The sequence below is a fragment of the Vigna unguiculata genome, chromosome 9 (genome assembly GCF_037176805.1).
Source record: "Vigna unguiculata cultivar grain cowpea cultivar isolate G323 ecotype 2 chromosome 9, ASM3717680v1, whole genome shotgun sequence".
NCBI lineage: Eukaryota > Viridiplantae > Streptophyta > Magnoliopsida > Fabales > Fabaceae > Vigna > Vigna unguiculata.
The window spans coordinates 39,877,077-39,895,833 of NC_140800.1; the positions used below are offsets into that span (position 1 = coordinate 39,877,077).

Consider the following 18,757-nt stretch of genomic DNA (forward strand, 5'->3'; position numbering starts at 1 on the left):
TTAACTAAATTGCTGATCTTATTTTGGGAAATACATTACAAAAGAGCTGAACAAAAAGGAAACTAATAAAGAGAACTTTTAAATTTAAATGCAAATAAACACACACAAAAAAAGACTGTTTGATAATCAGGATGAAGAAAGCAAAGCGGAAGCTGACAGTCCTACTGATTAGAATTCTTCATCACGAGGAAGAGGAGCGTGAGATCGATCAATGAAGAAAGTTTCATAGATGAAACCGGCAAGCCCACCACCAACGAGAGGCCCAACCCAGTAAACCCAATGATCGGTCCAGTCGCCTGTAACCAAGGCAGGCCCAAAAGACCGTGCTGGGTTCATGGAAGCGGCGGAGTAAGCCCCACCAGCGAGGATGTTGGCCCCCACCACAAACCCAACTAGAGTGGGGCCAAGCCCAGCAAGTGGTCCCTTCTTTGGATCTACCATGGTGGCGTAGACAGTGAACAGCAAAGAAAAGGTCAACACAATCTCCCAAATTACCCCTTGACCGTACCCAACTCCGGCGGCCAGCGTATGAACCGGAGTTTTCTGAGAACAAAGAAACCGTTAACAAAAGTGAATAAAGAAATAAAAAAGATAGATTTGATTAGCTTGAATGAACTTCATTACCTGTCCCCCGGAGAGGAAGTAAAGGAGATAAGAAGCTGCTGCAGATGCCACTAACTGATCAATCCAATACAGGATGGAACGGAACACGGTGATGTGGCCACCGGCGAGGAGACCGATAGTCACGGCGGGGTTCAGGTGGCCACCGGAGATGTGTGCGGCGGAGATCATGACGGCCACCACCAGTGCATGTGCCACGGCCACAACAAACAATCCCACTAGTGCATCCCCACCAAGCTTCTCTATTACACAGTAAGGAATCAAAGATTATTGCGTTGTGTTTGTTATACATTAATGGAGTACACATAATGCATATATAAATACCAGTGAGCATGGAAGAAGCAACGCCAACAAAGACGAAGAGGAAGGTGGCGATGAATTCAACGACGAGGGCTTGAATGCAATCTGGCTGAGTGGCCTCTCTGCTGCTTCCAAGAGCGATTTTCGCCATCACTCCTTTTTTTCACTAAACAATCTTCACAATCATCATAACCATGGTGCCATGTTATTTATATGGAACCAAAAAGCCCTGCATTCGTTGACTACCAACTTTATACGCTAACGAGAATTTTGTATTAATAACACCGTATTTTAATCACATTTTCTATTATTCAAGTCCAATCATTGAAGTACCTTATATTATAAAAACAAATTTGTCAGCCAGTGTTTATTTCACATAAAATGTCAAAATATAATTAGAAAAATATTTTTTTTATTATTAAATTTTGATAATTTTTTCTTACAATTTTATGTGTCATTTTTTAAATGATTTTTAATTTTTAATTTTTATCATTCTTAATATTTTAAAATTATTTAATTAATAATACCTCGTATTATAATTATACCTTTGTCATTGCACCTTTGTCATTGCACATGATGGCTACTTTAGGCTGTTGTACTTCGGACATGTGCGACAGGGTTGTCGTTAGCTAAGGTTGCCTTTCTGAAATGTGTAGTTTAGTAATAAGTAGTATATTCTGCTATGATGACGGTAGTGCCATGCCTCTACTTTCTCTTCTCTTGTCACTGCGTGGTTCACTGTACCCACTTCGACTTTATATTTTTAGTGCCCACTTTTTCTTCGAAAACAACTAAGGCTAATCATTTCTTTAATAACACCAACCAAAGGTCAATGGAATTTTAGGCACAGTTTATTATTATATTCAAGTTCTTCTTTAAGAAACTATATCTTCCCAATTAATCTTTATTAAATAAAATGAATGTTCATTAACTATTCATAAATGAGGTATTGTTCATCCAGCTAAGCCAGATCAGATGAAGGTCAACGATACCAATATTTTTTTCTTTAATATCAATAATAACCAAAAAAAAGTCTAAATTATTTATGTGTGGACCACATTGTATGTTAATTTAAAAATTTATTTCAAATTGTACAATTCAAAATTTAAAAATGAAAGGTTGTGTAACCAAAAATCAATAATACACTTTTATATTTGAAAATATATTTTGGATTGCATAATCCAAAAATTTAAAATATACACAATTTTTTTTTTAACACTCCATTGAAGTGGAGGAAGATACATGGGCTCGAGAAATAGCCATGCAAGTTTGTAAATTGTAGCAGGCCAATAGTCCTCCCCAGTTTGGGCTTTATAGTTTTTGTACATTGGACAAACACGGAGGGGAGTGCAAATAGAAATTCCCTGGAATTTATCACGGCCATATAAAACAGCCCAATAAAATGGATATAACAAGAGCCAATAGGAACATATCATATTAAAACTCTTACAGATAGGAAGACAGAGATGTTGGGTGGAGTGTGACACAGGAACATTGTTTGATTAGCAATGGCATCATTCTTAATGTTACCAACTGCTTCAATGCTGAGACCATCGACCACTTCATCGTCTTCTACACGAAGACTTGCTCTCTTTCACCTTGTCACCACCGGTGCTATTGGTAGTACACACATACATCTACCTTCCTTCTCCATTTTACTCACAAACTCTTTATATCATTACTTATAACTTGGTTCTCTGCTATATCATTTGGTTATTCAGCTCTCCCACAATGTAAGCTGTTTGGTCCAAAAGGATCAGATTTGTTAAAAGTAGCAGAGGCTACTGCTGCAGAAAATGTAGCCCAGCAAGAGAAAATTTTGTTTGATTGGGTTAAAAATGACAACAGAAGATTTCTCCATGTTGTGTACCGTGTTGGGGACTTGGAGAAGACTATAAAGTATGCAATACTTGAATTTTGGAAATCATACATACTTCATTCATACTTTAATGTAAATGTGTGGAATTTTATTACATTGCTGGGATGCAGGTTCTACACTGAATGCCTTGGCATGAAGCTATTGAGAAAACGTGATATACCTGAAGATAGATATTCTAACGCTTTTCTTGGATATGGACCCGAAGATTCTAATTTTACAGCTGAACTTACATACAGTGAGTTCGGATTCGATTGCCACTCTTTTTCTGTGTGATTATTGTGATTGCTTGAACACATCACAAAATGGCTTCTCATCGTGCTTACTATTTCACTGAGATCACAGATTATGGAGTGGATAACTATGACATTGGAAGTGGCTTTGGTCATTTTGGTGTTGCAGTTGAAGACGTAAGCCACTTATGAAAGATAATTGTGCAATATTGTTTACAACTGTCACTGCATATGCAATGCAAAGCACAGAATCGGTTTAATTTTCATTAATCCATTCTGGGTTTTGTTTTCCTTGACAACTAAGGGGCTCATAAGAGTGACTTTAAATCTTCATTTTTTGGTGCTCAGTGTTAACCTATGCTTTAAGATTATTATGGTTTTGTACTGAAACTTCATCGTAGATTTACAAGAGAGTAGATCTAATAAAGGCAAAAGGAGGAAAGGTTACAAGGGAACCAGGGCCTGTTAGAGATGGCAGTTCAGTAATTGCCTTCATTGAAGATCCTGATGGTTATAAGTTTGAACTTTTGGAGAGAAGACCTACATCTGAACCTCTATGCCAAGTGATGCTTCGAGTAGGCGATCTCGATCGTGCCATAGCCTTCTATAAAAAAGTGAGTGGTTTTTACTACTCTAATCGTGAAGGTTGTTCATTCATCACTAGTACCTTAATTTTTTTCCTTGTCTTTGTTTGATTTCGAAGGCTGTCGGAATGAAACTTCTCCGCAAGAAGGACAATCCTGAAGACAAGGTAACTTAACTTTTACGTGTGGCTATTTGAGTTCCTGATATAAATCTCTTTTATTTATGTTTATGATGTTTTCCTAAGAAATCTTGGTGTGTGATGTGCTGGCTAGTGTTTTTATCTGTTTTTACTAAAAACACATTTTCCAATGCACGTTCAAGTGAATAATAGACTCACATTGGATTCAATTCAACTTAACGTAAGGGTCATTGAAAGACATCTACAATTGTTCATTCCATCTGATAATTAGATTGCCTAAATCATGAACATGAACATAGGTCTGTCCCTGTTGAAAACTGTTTACTATTTTGGAAGGGTACGCATTAATGATTTCCATTCAAATGAAAATCTAGGAAGTTTCAGAAATTTAGTTCATGTTTTGCTATTATATGTTAATTACTTTTTTGGATTGTTGTAATTGTGAAATGCTTTTTGTGATAATTCTCTGCTATTTTTTCTTTTCCAGTACACAGTAGCCTTTATGGGCTATGGTCCTGAAGATAAGAATACTGTTCTAGAACTAACATATAACTATGGCGTCACTGACTACGACAAAGGAAATGGTTACGCTCAGGTAGATTCTATTCTTTGTTTACAAGAGAAATTTCACGACGTTTGTTTGGCTTCCACGAATGTTTGCCGAATGCATTGTAAGAATTCAACACATTTTGTGTTTAAACAGATTGCAATAGGCACAAATGATGTCTATAAGACTGCAGAAGCAATCAAATTATCTGGGGGGAAGATTATCCGTGAACCTGGGCCCTTGCCTGGTATCAACACCAAGATTGTAGCTTGCTTGGACCCTGATGGTTGGAAATTGGTATCACCTTTTATCCGTTTTCTTATGTTTTTTATCTCTTTCTTTGAAACTTTAACCTTGTCACTAATAAACTTGCCTCACATCCCACTAATGAAGTCATAGATGTTTAGTTGATGAGTATTGGGTTATTTAAGTGTGAGTGCAAATTTTACATTAAAAAAAATAGAAAGTTGAGTACCATATAGCGAAGAAAACTGATAAACTCGTTATCTTAAAATTTTAGGTTAGACTAATGTCAATTTTTTACATGGATTGGACTCATGTCTCATTTGTATTTATATTCTGTCTCTCGAGTTAATCTTTCTCCAAAAGACCCATCAATGAGTTAATGAAAACAGAGTGGAATGGAGCTCAGAAAAAACTGGTTGATGAGTGATTCCAAGTGACCAATCAGGTTCTTTGATGGAAATTAGTCATCAACAAATTTACAAAATTAGTGATAGATACTTCGTACAAATGCAAGAGTTAATGAATTAACGGGTGGAATATGTAATGCTTAAGGAGATAGTATAATTACCACATGAATGACTTGCGATAGATTAAAGTTTTTTGTTCAGCACTAAACTAGAAGATTTGTGCTTTAGAATTGATATGTTTTGATATTGTTACCACACCTTTTCCAAACCTGTCTTCTAATCGTTCTGTATTCACCTTGACAGACTTTGTGTAGTATAAAGCACTAATGGAATCCTTCCTATCATGTTTAAGTGCATTTCTAAACTGCTGTTTTTATAACTTGGTTATTTATTGCTTCATGCAGGTATTTGTTGATAATGTTGATTTTCTGAAGGAATTAGAGTGACACTAACATGGTTCTAGATTCCATACATCTCCACTGAAATCACGCAAGTCTCAATAATTTTGTCAACGAAACCTTAGAGCAGTACTGTCAACTCTTCACCTTTATAAAGAAGTAACCTCCAATCTCTGTGAGAGGAAAAGGGAAAGGGAAAGGGAAAGAAAAAAAAAAGGAATATATACAGCAATCCCAATGTCAATCCTAATATATTTTTTTTCATAATGTTACTTTGACACGGCAATTCAACATGTACTGGATACCCTCAAGCCAGAACTGTTTGTCTCCTTTACTTCCACATTCAAATTCTATAGTCCTGTCTGTTGTTTTTATTCCAAAATATGCCCTCTTTTCATTGGTGTCTTCTCTCTCCCTTCCAGGCCATGCTGGGGTATCATTGCAAAGACCGGTCACTATATCTGCCATTTTAGGACATACCATACCTTAATATTGTTAGCAGAGAGTGGCAACTGGTGGCAAGAATAAAATAAGTAGGAGCTATGTATGAAACATTGCTTACATTTCTTCTTTTTTGTGAATGTTCCTGCCATATGTTTGCTTTTCATTTTGACTACAACCTGTTGTCATTGTGTATTAGTTCAAATAACTATTAAATGGAGATATAGTGACACAACCAATAATTATGATTCTCTTTTATCTGTGAAACGATTTTTGGAGTTAATAGTTTTACAAAATTTACACTATTGGCACAGTGCCACTTCTGATTTCGAAGGCTCCCACAAAATCTAGGGAAGATCAGATAAAACCAGTCTCATCGCCTGAGCTGAGAGATTATTTGGGCTGCCATCTTTGCAAAAAATGTTCCATCAAATAGCATTGAAAAACTTGCATAAATCATGCCATGAGAGTATTTTAAACATATCTGAGATCGTACTTGATATATAAACTAGTGGGAGTCATTATTAGAAAAATATTGACTGATTGAAGCCTTGAAAATTTCATGAACATTATAGTTAAAATATGTTTATACTGGAAACAATGTATAATTGATTGATATGATGAGATTGTAGGAAGAAAGTCATGCTTAGTTTCTACTTCTATTTATAATTTTTAAGCTGCTACTTTGTTCATTTCTTTGCATTGACAATGTCCAATATTAACTTTTTTTTTCTGAAATTAGTAAAGTTTTCTTGTCAGCTATGGTCATGTATCAAACTTAGAAATTATTGGAGCTCATGACCATGATCCCTTAATGAATATATGAAATCTCTTCTAGCAATACCTGCAAATTTGAATTTATATTGAAAGAGACTTGCTTCCAGTGAAGATCTCCTGTTAATAACAGTTAAAATAGCACGGTTGGTTATCAATGTTAAGAATGTAAATTGCTTTGAAAACCTGAAATTCTTCCTTTGTTCTTTCCAGTTCTAATGAAGTCATTAACGTAAATATGTTAGTAAACATACCTTTTCTTGTACGTTTGAGAAGTTCTCCTCCTTTAAAAACATAGTCCAGTGCTGTCAAGATGTTTGCTTCTTTGCTTTCATTACACTTTTCCTCAACTAGAGGAATGGCAGTTGCTCCAGGCCCCTTTTGCAGCCTTGCCTTTAGAGTAGCAGCTCCTCGCAACGCTGCCAACCACACATTTAGTTCACTATATTTTGTGTTAATATTTGACAATATATATGTGAAATGAATCCATGGCTTGCAGGTTTTGGACCCACTTTTTTTTTTTTACCATTGTGTTGCTCATTAAGCAAACATGGTGAAAATGCAGATTTAGCAGAAGAGTAAAAGTGGTTTGATTTATACCTCATACATGGATCCTACTTAAATATCCCTACCAAGTGATAGTGTTTAAAAGCATAACTGAGTTTGGTTCCGAAATAGAGAAGTAAACATTAAATTCTGATATGATGATACCTGTGGCTGCCCCGGCTGTTAAAGTCATAATATCTCCATTGGTTTTGGCATTAATGGCGGAGTTGACTACTGTTAAGATTTGGTCATGTTCAGCTCCCATATCTTCTGCAATCTCAATGCAGTGAGAGGCTACTAAAGCTGCTGCAGATGCAATTGCAGCAGAAGCCAGGGGAGGAGGGTTCTTTGGGTTGGAATAAGGCATTTCAGGTGATGCTGTTGATGCTGCAACCGCTGCAATAGCAGCAGCAACACCAGCCACAGATACTGCAGCATGCAAATGAGCGTTATGTGTCCTAATTTCCTGCTTTTTCCTCTCCTTTTGATCTTTCAACCACCTACCCATTGTCCTCCCTCTTAGCAAGCTTCTGTAAAGCTGGTGAGCAGTAATTGGACCAATACATAAATAAATGAAACAAATACTCACTAATGTCAGATTGAGCTGGTATTTGAGCATAATTGATGGAGGAAATCATTAAGTTGATTGCAACATACCCCATTTCTGAGTATGTTTTGACTAGAAAGGAATTCTGTACTAAGTGTTTGATGGAGTAAAAGTAAATCCTGTACACAACATATTGCTATGTTATTAATTTATACACACTAAAGATTCACTCTCAGTGCAAAAACAAGGTTTTGTAGATGTGGCCCGTGATTTGAAAGTTCGAAGATGTTGGCAAGAGAAAATTAAAATAACTTCCTTTGATGATGATTGAATTGTCTAAATTTACACGGTTATATAATTGTGAGTGAAGTGAAGTTCATTTAGACCATTATAAAAAACAGGTAGTCATGAAAGCAAGCTGAGGCCAAATGACAGGCTTCAAATTCTTAACTGAAACTGAACAATGGGCCAAAATATTTCTTGAGCATTTATGATCATATTTTTCATCTCATAAGTTAACATAATGTACCTTCTTTTCGCTACTGTCACTCGGTGAAATTGGAGGATAACAGCAGTTAGATAACTGCACAAAATTCTTGCATCAGAAGTTCAGAACCAATATGAAGTTATTAAATTATAAAAGCTACATACAGAAACAGCAGTATTTAGATTCTTCTTAAAATTGAAGAATCCTAGGACCAGAAAAAGGGAAGGTCTAGGTTATGAAAAAATTATTTCCCCTGAAACTCCCTTTTTGGAGGGCTTAGAATCTCTCCTTTTTCCTTTTTATTCCACTGCAAGCATGTGTGTTGCATAGAGATTGGATATATTTTAAGAGAGGTAACATAACATTTGCATAACCAACTAAGAAGAAAGTGGCTAAAAGAAGAGTTAATGGTCTAATTTAAATTACTATTTCAAACTAAACACAGCCAATGTTCTTACATCCTTTGAAGCAGTGGAACTCTTGGTATCAAATTGGTGACCAGAAGGACAAGAAAGTGGCATGTCCATACTGGTGGAGATCGCAATGTTGGTGTTGTGCAATGCTTTAGAGAGTTCCATGGCTGAAAGACTCCATGATCTAGCAAGGAACTCCATAGACTCAGTTGGAGTATCAGGTGGGGGACAGGATGATGCAGTCCAATCTGCAGGAGCATTCTCATCTATGTTCTCCAGTTGATGGACTGAGCATTTAGAGTTAGAAGCTCTCGGGCTCACTGAAATTGAAAATGAGTTAGAATGAAGCTTGATCATAAGAAGAAGCTTTAAGTCTTTTTGGTCATTGTTTCAAGTTTCTATATACTCATGATAATTTCTAATGCCTGAATAAGAAAATTCAGCAGTTGTGTTGAAATGAAGTTTCTTCATCTAGAAACCAACTAATGTTACACTCACTTGTAAAGCTTAACGTGGTTTCGAACACTCGGGACTCAGCAGACACGGGTGGTGAAAAATGTCATGGCATGAGTGGGAATTGAAGAACAAGGACAAGATGCTGGTAGGACAGATGAGCAACAGTGAGATATTTAACAAGAAAATATGACGTTGTTTGTGAGTGCTTCTTATTAAGGAAAATGAAAACAATGTAAAAGATTCTTAGTGCTGAACAAAAGGACCCAATTTAAAGGCCACTCATTCTTGTCTCCAACTTAAGCTGTTGCTTTTGATTTCCACCTCTTAGTGGTTCATGCACAAATAGTTAAGAACCTGTTTTTATGGCAGCGGGTTCATCATTACTTGGATTCTCCTTTGTCACCACTATCACTTTCTAAAGCAGAGTTAGGGGACCCATATTTACGTTTTTTCTTTACTTTGGTAACTTGATAAACGTCAAATTAGCATTGCAAATTGGATCCAGGCCTGTGCTGTTTTCACTGTTTCCCTTGGCATGGAGACAATGTCATTCTTTTGGTTATGGTGTTCACGAGTGGCTCTTTTGTCTTCGTTAAGCATACGACACAGGGTGCCTTTTTTTCTCCTTAACTACATCTTTTCTTTAATTTTGTTGCTGATTAATACTAAGATATATACAGTAGCTACATTACTACAGTTTGTCATTCTGATATATCAATGAATCGGTGATCGTTCAGGGGACCATTCCATAACAAACAAGTATAAACTATGCAGATTGACAATTACTCCTTAAGTAGAAATATTTCTCATCATTTTCTCTGTTGAAAAAGCCCTGCACCAGTATTTTGCAGGGTTTTATATTTTACTAGTTTGGAATATTGAATGTTTGCTTGTTTATAATCCTAACTATATACCACAGGAATGTTCATTAGAAAGTAGAATACTTAGTCGAGTTCAAAGATTGGATACAACACCATTTCAGTGAAAAAAGAAATTGACCCGATTAGTTTCAAATAGCCATGAATTGGATTGACTTATGAATAATTCCCTTGTTGGGATTGAGGTACAACGTGGTTATATTCATATGATGACAAAACTAACTGTACAAAGAAATGACAACTAATTCTGTGTAGTGAATGCTTGAAAGAAAAACAAAAGAATGGAAAAAATAAAATAATAAAGAAAAGGTACAATAAGAATGATTGTAGCTTCCCCACACCCATACATGTTTGGTTCATCATGATTAGAGAAAAAAATGCAATCCCGCCAAACTCATACAGTTCAAGGCCTACCAACCAATTACCCTGGGGCCTCGTGTGGGACATCCACCAGCATGCCTCGTTCTTTAAAGTCGTCCATACTCCCTTATTTTCTTTCCCTCTTTCAAACTCTTAGAAAAATGACAGCACCAATCTCACTTTGAAACAATGAATCCGACCATACATTTAGTATTAGTATCATGTGCAGGAAGCTTGTTATGTCACTGTATCATGCTGGTCATTACAGTCTAATATAATGTTCCGCTGGTGGAGTGAAATGAGTACACATGACATTAGCAAATGTGAAAAGAGCTCCAACTCACACCTTCATAATCCTGTCAAAGAAACAGAGTCAGTGGCTTGACTTCATATTCTAGTTATGACATAAAATGTCTAAAATACAGCAATCAGTAACTAAAAAATTGAGAGCCTGAAAATAAACTCATACTAAATAAACATCACTATGAAATTTGACATTGTCCGATTAATTATATAACAGTTATATGCAATTTTCTTACCTATTTGGCGGAAGAAATTCGGCGTAGTGAAGGGATCCAGCTGCTTGAAACACGGGAATTACTCCCAAATACACGACCAAGGTTTGAGGTTCCTGTGGACTTTTCTGGTTTCGAGACGTTTCCTGTAGAGGATTTGGGCAAGGCAGAGGAACTAGATGGAACATTGTTCACACCCTGCAAAAATTTATCTCAGTCAAATGAACTAACAACTCCTAACATGAAAAAAAGTTGCAACGCCACCATCTGGAAGAAATTCACAGAGGATAGACAAGGAAGCCAGAGGCAGAAATTTCATTGAGGTGACTTACATGTTTCTCAGTCCGAATCTTGGCATCCACATTACGAGTATTAGATGGCTTAGGCTGCGCACGTGCACTTGGGAGTTCAAGACTAGCTAACATATTTGTTATATTAGCATGAGTTGAACCATTGGCTCCTGAAAAGGGAATTTAAAGCATAGGCATGAAGATGTGATCTAAAGAGTATAGACAGTGTGCGAAAAAACTTTTTAGGCTATCTTAGTTCAACACAATTGCAGTAAGCAAAAACTCGTTATCATATAACAACTACCGTATCCCAGGTTCAAAACAAGACACTCAACATCCCATAACAACAGCAACAACAATAATAATAGAAACAGTTATATGGGAAATATATATCCACATTAAGTACTGGTCACCATCTTAGCATATCAGAAGTTATTAAGTTGTTTTGCGAGACAACCAAGTCCCATGAAAATTGAACCATGTTCTGAAAACCAGACTAAACCAACCTTGAATGAAGTTATTCGAAATGGAAAATCAGTCAAAACCAGTTTATCATGGATTGATGAACATACTTAATGTGAGTTCATTTTTATATTTCTTAAAAAAAATTAAACTAAAGTGTTTATAATTATTTTCCTTTTCTTTCTAGATGTAGACATTTTATTATTAATGGAAACTGTTTAGTAATGGTCATACATAGATCAAAGCATTATGATATATTTGATTTGGACTTTTATGTACACATTCAAAGTTAAGTATCTAAAAATAATGTTTTATTTCTATTTTTTAGAGATATAATATTATATTTCTTAAATGTAATTTTATTCATTATTTAATTACAACTAATATTTTGCTAATATCTACTTGACTGTAATTGAATTATTAAACCTTGAACTAGTAGTCAATAACCAGTCTAGTTTCAAAGACATTGAAACCAACTCACTTCTGTATGAGCACCAATAATTTATTTTTCTTTTAATTTTATTTCAATAAGCTTAAAATGTCACTTTAAATTACAATTCATTCTGCAAGAAAATACAAATCTCAGCATGCAAATCATAAACTTGGTAGAATACTCTTTCTAGAATAAAAATATATCTATAATAAAACATCCTTCAATACCTTTATGGTTTTCCACAACTGCTGGTTCTAGATTGCTAGGCAATGCAGTTGAAGGCTGCAAATTGTCAAAAAACAAACTCCAGTAAGAGAATAATATCAGGAAAGTTTAATGTGAAAACTATTAGAAAAACCATATAAATTAATACACTCAATTAAAGACAATTAAGTGAAAAAAATGGCTGTCACTAGATGTTCCTATGCTTGAGGATGAAATTTCAAATCCCAAAAAGCATTTCAATTTTGCAAGCAAAACAAAAAACACCTTCATTGAAAGGAAACAACTCAAGCCATGTGAAGATATTCAAGAATGAGATGTAACAACTATAATGCCGTCTTTCACAGAAAACCTAAGCATTTCAACATTTTCTTAAGACAAGTGCAGAAAAATGGAGATGCTACTCTTGCTAACACCTTTACTTAAGGAGAATAATATCAGGAAAGTTTAATGTGAAAACTATTAGAAAAACCATATAAATTAATACACTCAATTAAAGACAATTAAGTGAAAAAAATGGCTGTCACTAGATGTTCCTATGCTTGAGGATGAAATTTCAAATCCCAAAAAGCATTTCAATTTTGCAAGCAAAACAAAAAACACCTTCATTGAAAGGAAACAACTCAAGCCATGTGAAGATATTCAAGAATGAGATGTAACAACTATAATGCCGTCTTTCACAGAAAACCTAAGCATTTCAACATTTTCTTAAGACAAGTGCAGAAAAATGGAGATGCTACTCTTGCTAACACCTTTACTTAAGGAACAAGTCTGTTAATTGTCGAGAATTATATCACTTACTATGTCAGTCTACTTTTTCTCTTTTAATAACTATAAATGTTAAGGAAATACATTATAGCAAGCAATATAGCCAAAGAAGGTACTAACAGATGATTGATTTTGTTTCTTTGTCTGCTGAGACTGCTGATATTTGAGGATGGTCCAGTCATATACACAGTCGGAATCATATCCTGCTCATTAAGGTCAGCAAATAAAAATTGTTAAAAAGAGAATATATATATATATATATATATGACACTCGAAACCAGTAGAAATATGATAAATGAAACTTTGAGATCCCCAATAACCATGACAAGAATTAAGAATATGATTACTTTCTCGTTTGAACAAATCACTAAACAGGCGCTTCAAGTATCCATAATCTGGGTGTTGATCAAATGTCAAAGATTGGCAATAATGAAAGTATGTAGCAAACTCCACAGGATATGACTTGCAGAGCACCTAATATCAGGAAATCAGAAACAGAAATAAGTAAACTTGTGATGTCAGGGACAGAAAATCTATTCCACCTTTCCACTAGCTAAAGTGAGCCACGGTACGAGGTTCAATGTAAAAGAAAAATGAAAGCTGTATTGGGGCAGGGAGTTCAACTGTTTGATGAAATTGAAAAGACATACCTCAATGGGAGTAGATAACTTCTTGTCACAGATACTGTCATATTTTTCCTTTTTGGTAGCAGCTTTCAAACCCTGCCAAGGAAGGCTGAAATGCAAGAACCAGATAGTCAAGTCAAGACACATATTTACCAGAAAAAAACAATGTCGTTGATGTACTTTACATGCACTATGTTGTTTTTTAATGAGGATGCCAGGAAATTACAATGACTAGAAGAATCATACCTTCCTCTTAAAAAGTACATTAGAACATAGCCAAGAGACTCCAAATCATCACGGCGACTTTGTTCTGACAAAATGAAAAACATTTTGTAAGCAATTTGTAGGTTATAAGTTGTAGTTATAGAGGTAAAAGTTCATTCTGCTCACCAATTCCCATGTGAGTGTTGCAACTTGCATAACGGGCAGTTCCTGTTAAGCTTTTATTCTCTCTGAATGAGTTTATCAACATTAAAACAAATATTATATTAGGCAATGGATAACATCAATTCATGGCATGCATGAAGAGATAAAAAGTATAAAAAAAATCTAACAAGAACAAAACATACCTGTAAGGAATGTGCTTATTTGTGTTTGGATCCCTATATCTTTTTGCTAGTCCAAAATCAATAATATAAACCTGTAAATATAACAAATTGCAGAAAACATATAAGAGAACTTGTAAGCATATAAAAGGAACTATCGAGAGGAAAACAATCCACATAAGTTAGCCATTAAATAGAATGAATTTTGATGATGTTACCTGATTTGATTTCTTCCCAAGACCCATAAGAAAATTATCTGGTTTGATGTCTCTATGCAAAAATCCCTTGGAATGCAGGTACTCTATTCTTGTCAGCTGCAAGATTTAGCTAAGATGTAAGTTTTGAAGACTAAACTGATACAATAATTTGCCAGAAAGAAACATGGAAATAGAATAGTGAAGAAGGAACAAATGCAGGTTCCTTGAAAACTTGAGCAATGCAGACATGAATGAGTGGTTACCATCTGATCAGCCAACATCAAAACTGTTTTTAATGAAAATTTCCTCCCGCAATACACAAAAAAATCTTCAAGACTCCGTCCCAGAAGATCAATAACCAGAACATTATTGTCTCCATCAGTACCGCACCACTTCATACTTGGAACACCATCTAAACACCAAAGAGCAAGAGAAATTAAGAAAAAAAACATTACTCTCTGAAAATGTGCTGAGAGCACTTAAATTATTGAGGTGCTTCTTTCGTATAACTTACTTCCTCCTTGAAGAATGCTATATAACTTTGCCTCGTACAATAGTTGTGGATGTTTGGTCCTCTTGCTTTCCTACAACATCAGAACACGGCACCACAAATCACAATTAGACCATATGTATTGTTTCTTGAACAAAAAAAAGGGCAAACAAGCAAAAGTTCCCTAGAAATTTGACCCAAGCAAACATCCATTATTGTTTCACTATTTTTATACAAATATTTGTCAAAAAAAATTAAAGTAAAATAAAAACGATACTTTTCCGATCATTTATAAAAACAAAGATTGAACCTAAGCAGGTCCTACTCTACCCAATATTCAACACAAACGACATCTGACTTTAGATGATTAAGAAGCTGAAACCCAGAAACAATAAAAGAAGACTTACCATCTTGATGGCAACAATCTCCGAGGTGTCCATATTTGAGGCTGAAAAAAAAAAAACGGAAGCAATGATCAGCATATGCATACACACACGCATATAGATACAGATATACAAAACAGCAACAAACGATGTCTCCGAAAAGGAGAAAGAAAGACACATGTGTTGGTGCTGACCAATATAAATTTCTCCAAATGAACCGCTTCCGATTTTCCGACCAGTCTTAAACTTGCCGCCGATGACCCTGTCCATGGTTGCGGAAAGGGAGAAGCTTGGTGTCTGTGCGTGTGAGAGAGTGAAAAGAGAGAGAGAACAGAACACAGAGATTGACGGAAGAATGAAATTGTGGGGTTAAAATGATCGAATGGTACGGTCTGGTTTTTTTGTTATTAAAGTTGGAGCTGACCTGTCCAATCGAAGGAGCTCAACCTCAACTCAACATTCCTGTGCTATGCTCTTACCTAACTCCATCACCACAACACAACATAACCATCTTCCTAGTAACAGTTCCAACACGTGTGCAATCACAAAAACACGCTTTCTTTCTTTAACCTTCCACATTTTCAATATTTATATCATGTTACCATTTTTTTTATTTACACCTAAAATATTTTTTACGCGGTTATCTTATTATCAGGGATGGTTCCATATTAAAACTAAAAATATTTAAAATTCCAAAGTTGAAATTTGTTACCGAAAGGAAAAATAAATAAATAAATAAACAAATAACCGACGCTCCTTTGCTTCTGGTTTTAGAAACATTGAATATTACTTTTTCTTCGACCTTTATCTGCTTTGGATATACTCAAATCTGACTCAGCAGGATCTAATAATTCAAAGCCTCAATTAATGTGCCCTTTCCCCAATTCTCTCTTGCTAATTCCTTCCTATGATCAATCAATAATTAATGATTTTTTTTTTTTGTAACTGGCTATGAACATTAATACTAACAGCATAACGGTCCTCTTATTATATTTTTATTAATTGCTATAATTTATTTAATCATTGAAATTGACAGAAATATATTAATAATTCCTATAGATTCTTTTGATAGGGAATTTTCAAACTGGATAAGGCTGTGGATGGAATTTAGGGTTGAAAGGTGTTACAGCTCTTCATGACAAGTTATGATAACAGTCACAGTTTTACAAACCATGTTTGAAATTATAAAAAATAAAAATAAAGACACCGTCAATGTCAACGCCCTTGTTTTTTTTTTAAGTTTAATTTTTATATGTTTTTAATTAAAGAAATTATATTATCAATTGTTAGAAATAGTTGGTCTTTCGAGATTTTACAGATTATTTGCACATAAAACTATTAAGTCCTTTATTGATCTATGAATTAGAAATTTATTTGAGATTTAAAACCATTATATGAATTGATTACTAACCAAATATTAATTAATTAATTAATTAATTAATCTACTACAGACATTTTATCTCTTCGTTACAAGCCCCTCACATGGTTCACCTAAATTTAGTGAGCTAGATTATCTGAATGTGGTATTGTTATAAAGGAATATTGGATATGTTTGATACGGTTCCACCAAAATAAAATAATATTAAACATTGTAAACCAATAGTACCAAGAAACTATTTATTGACTTTATTATAAGTGATAAAAAACTGTTTTAATTCAAAATATTAGCCAATTTTGATTTGAGTATTATTATTATATTGATACATGGACTGTGAAAAGAATTAAAGAATATTGAAAAAGGAAGTGTTGGGTGCAGTGGTCAAAGAAAGCATGCTGGATAGTATGCTTTTTGATTATAATATTTTACTTCAAAAGCTTAATGCATGATTTAACTGACGAGACTCTCACGTCATATCACGCGTTTTAGTGGATCAGCCCAATTTTAAGGATTCGGATCCGGTCCAATGGCTCACTTTTTGTATACACATGAAAAAAATTATCTACACCTTTTAGATAATTTCTTCCTGCACCCCATGCACCTCTATACACTATTTGTGCCTCCCATCAATGAAGATGCACACCCCACCCAACACCAAGAACATCAAGTGTCAATTTTCTTCTTTTCCCTAATCCTCAACAACGCTGGAAGCAAGGTTTCTTCAACAGCTCCCTCAGGTGCATTCTCTGGTCATGTGATTGTGCCTCCTCCCTGAAGCACCTGATGCTTCTTCCGATCAGGTCGAGTTGAATTGGAACTCAACCTCATTGGAGCCGTTGTTGGATTGAATTAGAGAACTGCGGGATGTGGACTCGTCATTAGAATTACACCCAATATTTCCTATAAATGACACCAAAATTTCAAAAATAAAAATATGAACCTAATTCCTAGATCGGATTAATGAAAATCTAATTTAAGGGATTAACTAGAACTTTCTATAGCAACAAAAATATATCCACAATAAACATGATAAATAAACAAAGTCTAAACTCAAAAATAAACTAATAAACACTACAAAAGTCAGCTCCTCCCAAAGTTAAATTTTGACATTAGTCTTCCTAAAACTTGAACACACATTATGACAACTCCTGTTGAGGAATCACTGTTTTTCCTCCAAAAATTGTTAGTTTTAGCATTTATATTTTACAATTATATGTGAATGGATGCCCTATTTTTGGCTTCTAACGACAATAAAGGAATGAAACGTATGTGTTAAGTTTTTTATCCCAAACAACTCATGTCTGTTTCACATCTTATACATGAAGATGAAAATTAGTGAAATGTAAATTTTTAATTTACATTACCGATCATATAATCCGTAATATAAATTTGTATTATAAATTATATGATCTAAAATATTATTTGTACCATAAATTTAGATTATAGATTATATAATATATACAATCTAAAATATAGTTTATATTTTTAATCAACTTTCAAATTTTTATTATAAATTATATTGTCTAAAATATAATTTTGTATTACAAATTAATAGTTTATAATGTAAATTTATGTTACAAATTATATAATCCGATATATATATATATATATATATATATATATATATATATATATATATATATAATATGTAATATAATATAATATAATATAATATAATATAATATAATATAATATAATATAATATAATATAAAAGTGCAATACAGGGTGCAGGAATAAATTCACCGCATATTTTTTTAATATAAAAGATAATTAAATTTCCAAATTATTCATGACAGCTCTTTTATTCTGGAATCTGTGCTATATGTTTAAAGAAAAAGTTATTTTACAATGTGCTTTTTGCATTTACAAAATACATTTATGCAAATTAAAATACATTTGAAAATGGTTATATTTTAAAATACAAATCATATAAGTCTAATCCTGAAATAGCATAGTTAAGAATATATTATTATTTTGAAATATAAAAAATATATTCATGATGAACACTTTGATATATAAATAATAATACTTACTTTTAAAGTGTTTATTACATAACGCAAAAATGTACATGTTTTTTTTTTTTCAAAATACAAAAAATAAAAGCAGAAATTATTAAAGTGATGTTCTTTTTCTCATAATACTTGTCTAAAAAATTTGGTTATGTTTTTCGAATAATACTTGTCTAAAAAAATT

General features: G+C 34.0%; 4 protein-coding genes across 5 annotated transcripts; 1 reads left to right on the forward strand and 3 right to left on the reverse strand.

Moving 5' to 3' along the window:
- On the reverse strand, positions 1-1,187 carry TIP4;1 (tonoplast intrinsic protein 4;1). Its single transcript, XM_085666327.1, has 3 exons — positions 946-1,187; positions 625-863; positions 1-543 (listed from the first exon to the last, which is right to left on the reverse strand). Exons 1-3 carry the CDS (start codon positions 1,070-1,072, stop codon positions 169-171), a joined length of 741 nt encoding a protein of 246 aa, XP_085522453.1. The 5' UTR covers positions 1,073-1,187; the 3' UTR covers positions 1-168.
- A 1,168-nt stretch (positions 1,188-2,355) lies between these two features.
- On the forward strand, positions 2,356-6,060 carry LOC114163778 (lactoylglutathione lyase GLX1-like). The gene is made up of 9 exons (XM_028048092.2): positions 2,356-2,541; positions 2,643-2,820; positions 2,911-3,035; positions 3,143-3,207; positions 3,432-3,644; positions 3,734-3,781; positions 4,242-4,349; positions 4,458-4,598; positions 5,359-6,060. Exons 1-9 carry the CDS (start codon positions 2,430-2,432, stop codon positions 5,398-5,400), a joined length of 1,032 nt encoding a protein of 343 aa, XP_027903893.1. The 5' UTR covers positions 2,356-2,429; the 3' UTR covers positions 5,401-6,060.
- On the reverse strand, positions 5,419-9,257 carry LOC114163777 (phosphoinositide binding protein). Of its 2 annotated transcripts, XM_028048090.2 has the most exons (9): positions 9,059-9,257; positions 8,606-8,880; positions 8,190-8,243; positions 7,771-7,839; positions 7,279-7,651; positions 6,822-6,986; positions 6,638-6,687; positions 5,915-5,972; positions 5,419-5,813 (listed from the first exon to the last, which is right to left on the reverse strand). In XM_028048090.2, coding segments are annotated over exons 1-9 (1,245 nt in total). In that variant the 5' UTR covers positions 9,060-9,257; the 3' UTR covers positions 5,419-5,613. The 2 variants fall into 2 exon arrangements, with proteins under 2 accessions (XP_027903891.1, XP_027903892.1); XM_028048091.2 differs by lacking the exon at positions 7,771-7,839.
- A 762-nt stretch (positions 9,258-10,019) lies between these two features.
- LOC114163955 (uncharacterized) lies at positions 10,020-15,682 on the reverse strand. The gene is made up of 15 exons (XM_028048358.2): positions 15,380-15,682; positions 15,210-15,250; positions 14,827-14,896; positions 14,576-14,724; positions 14,334-14,429; positions 14,140-14,210; positions 13,961-14,022; positions 13,817-13,880; positions 13,595-13,679; positions 13,292-13,418; positions 13,065-13,147; positions 12,182-12,236; positions 11,102-11,229; positions 10,794-10,967; positions 10,020-10,610 (listed from the first exon to the last, which is right to left on the reverse strand). Exons 1-14 carry the CDS (start codon positions 15,453-15,455, stop codon positions 10,794-10,796), a joined length of 1,281 nt encoding a protein of 426 aa, XP_027904159.1. The 5' UTR covers positions 15,456-15,682; the 3' UTR covers positions 10,020-10,610.
- Positions 15,683-18,757: the final 3,075 nt, after the last annotated feature.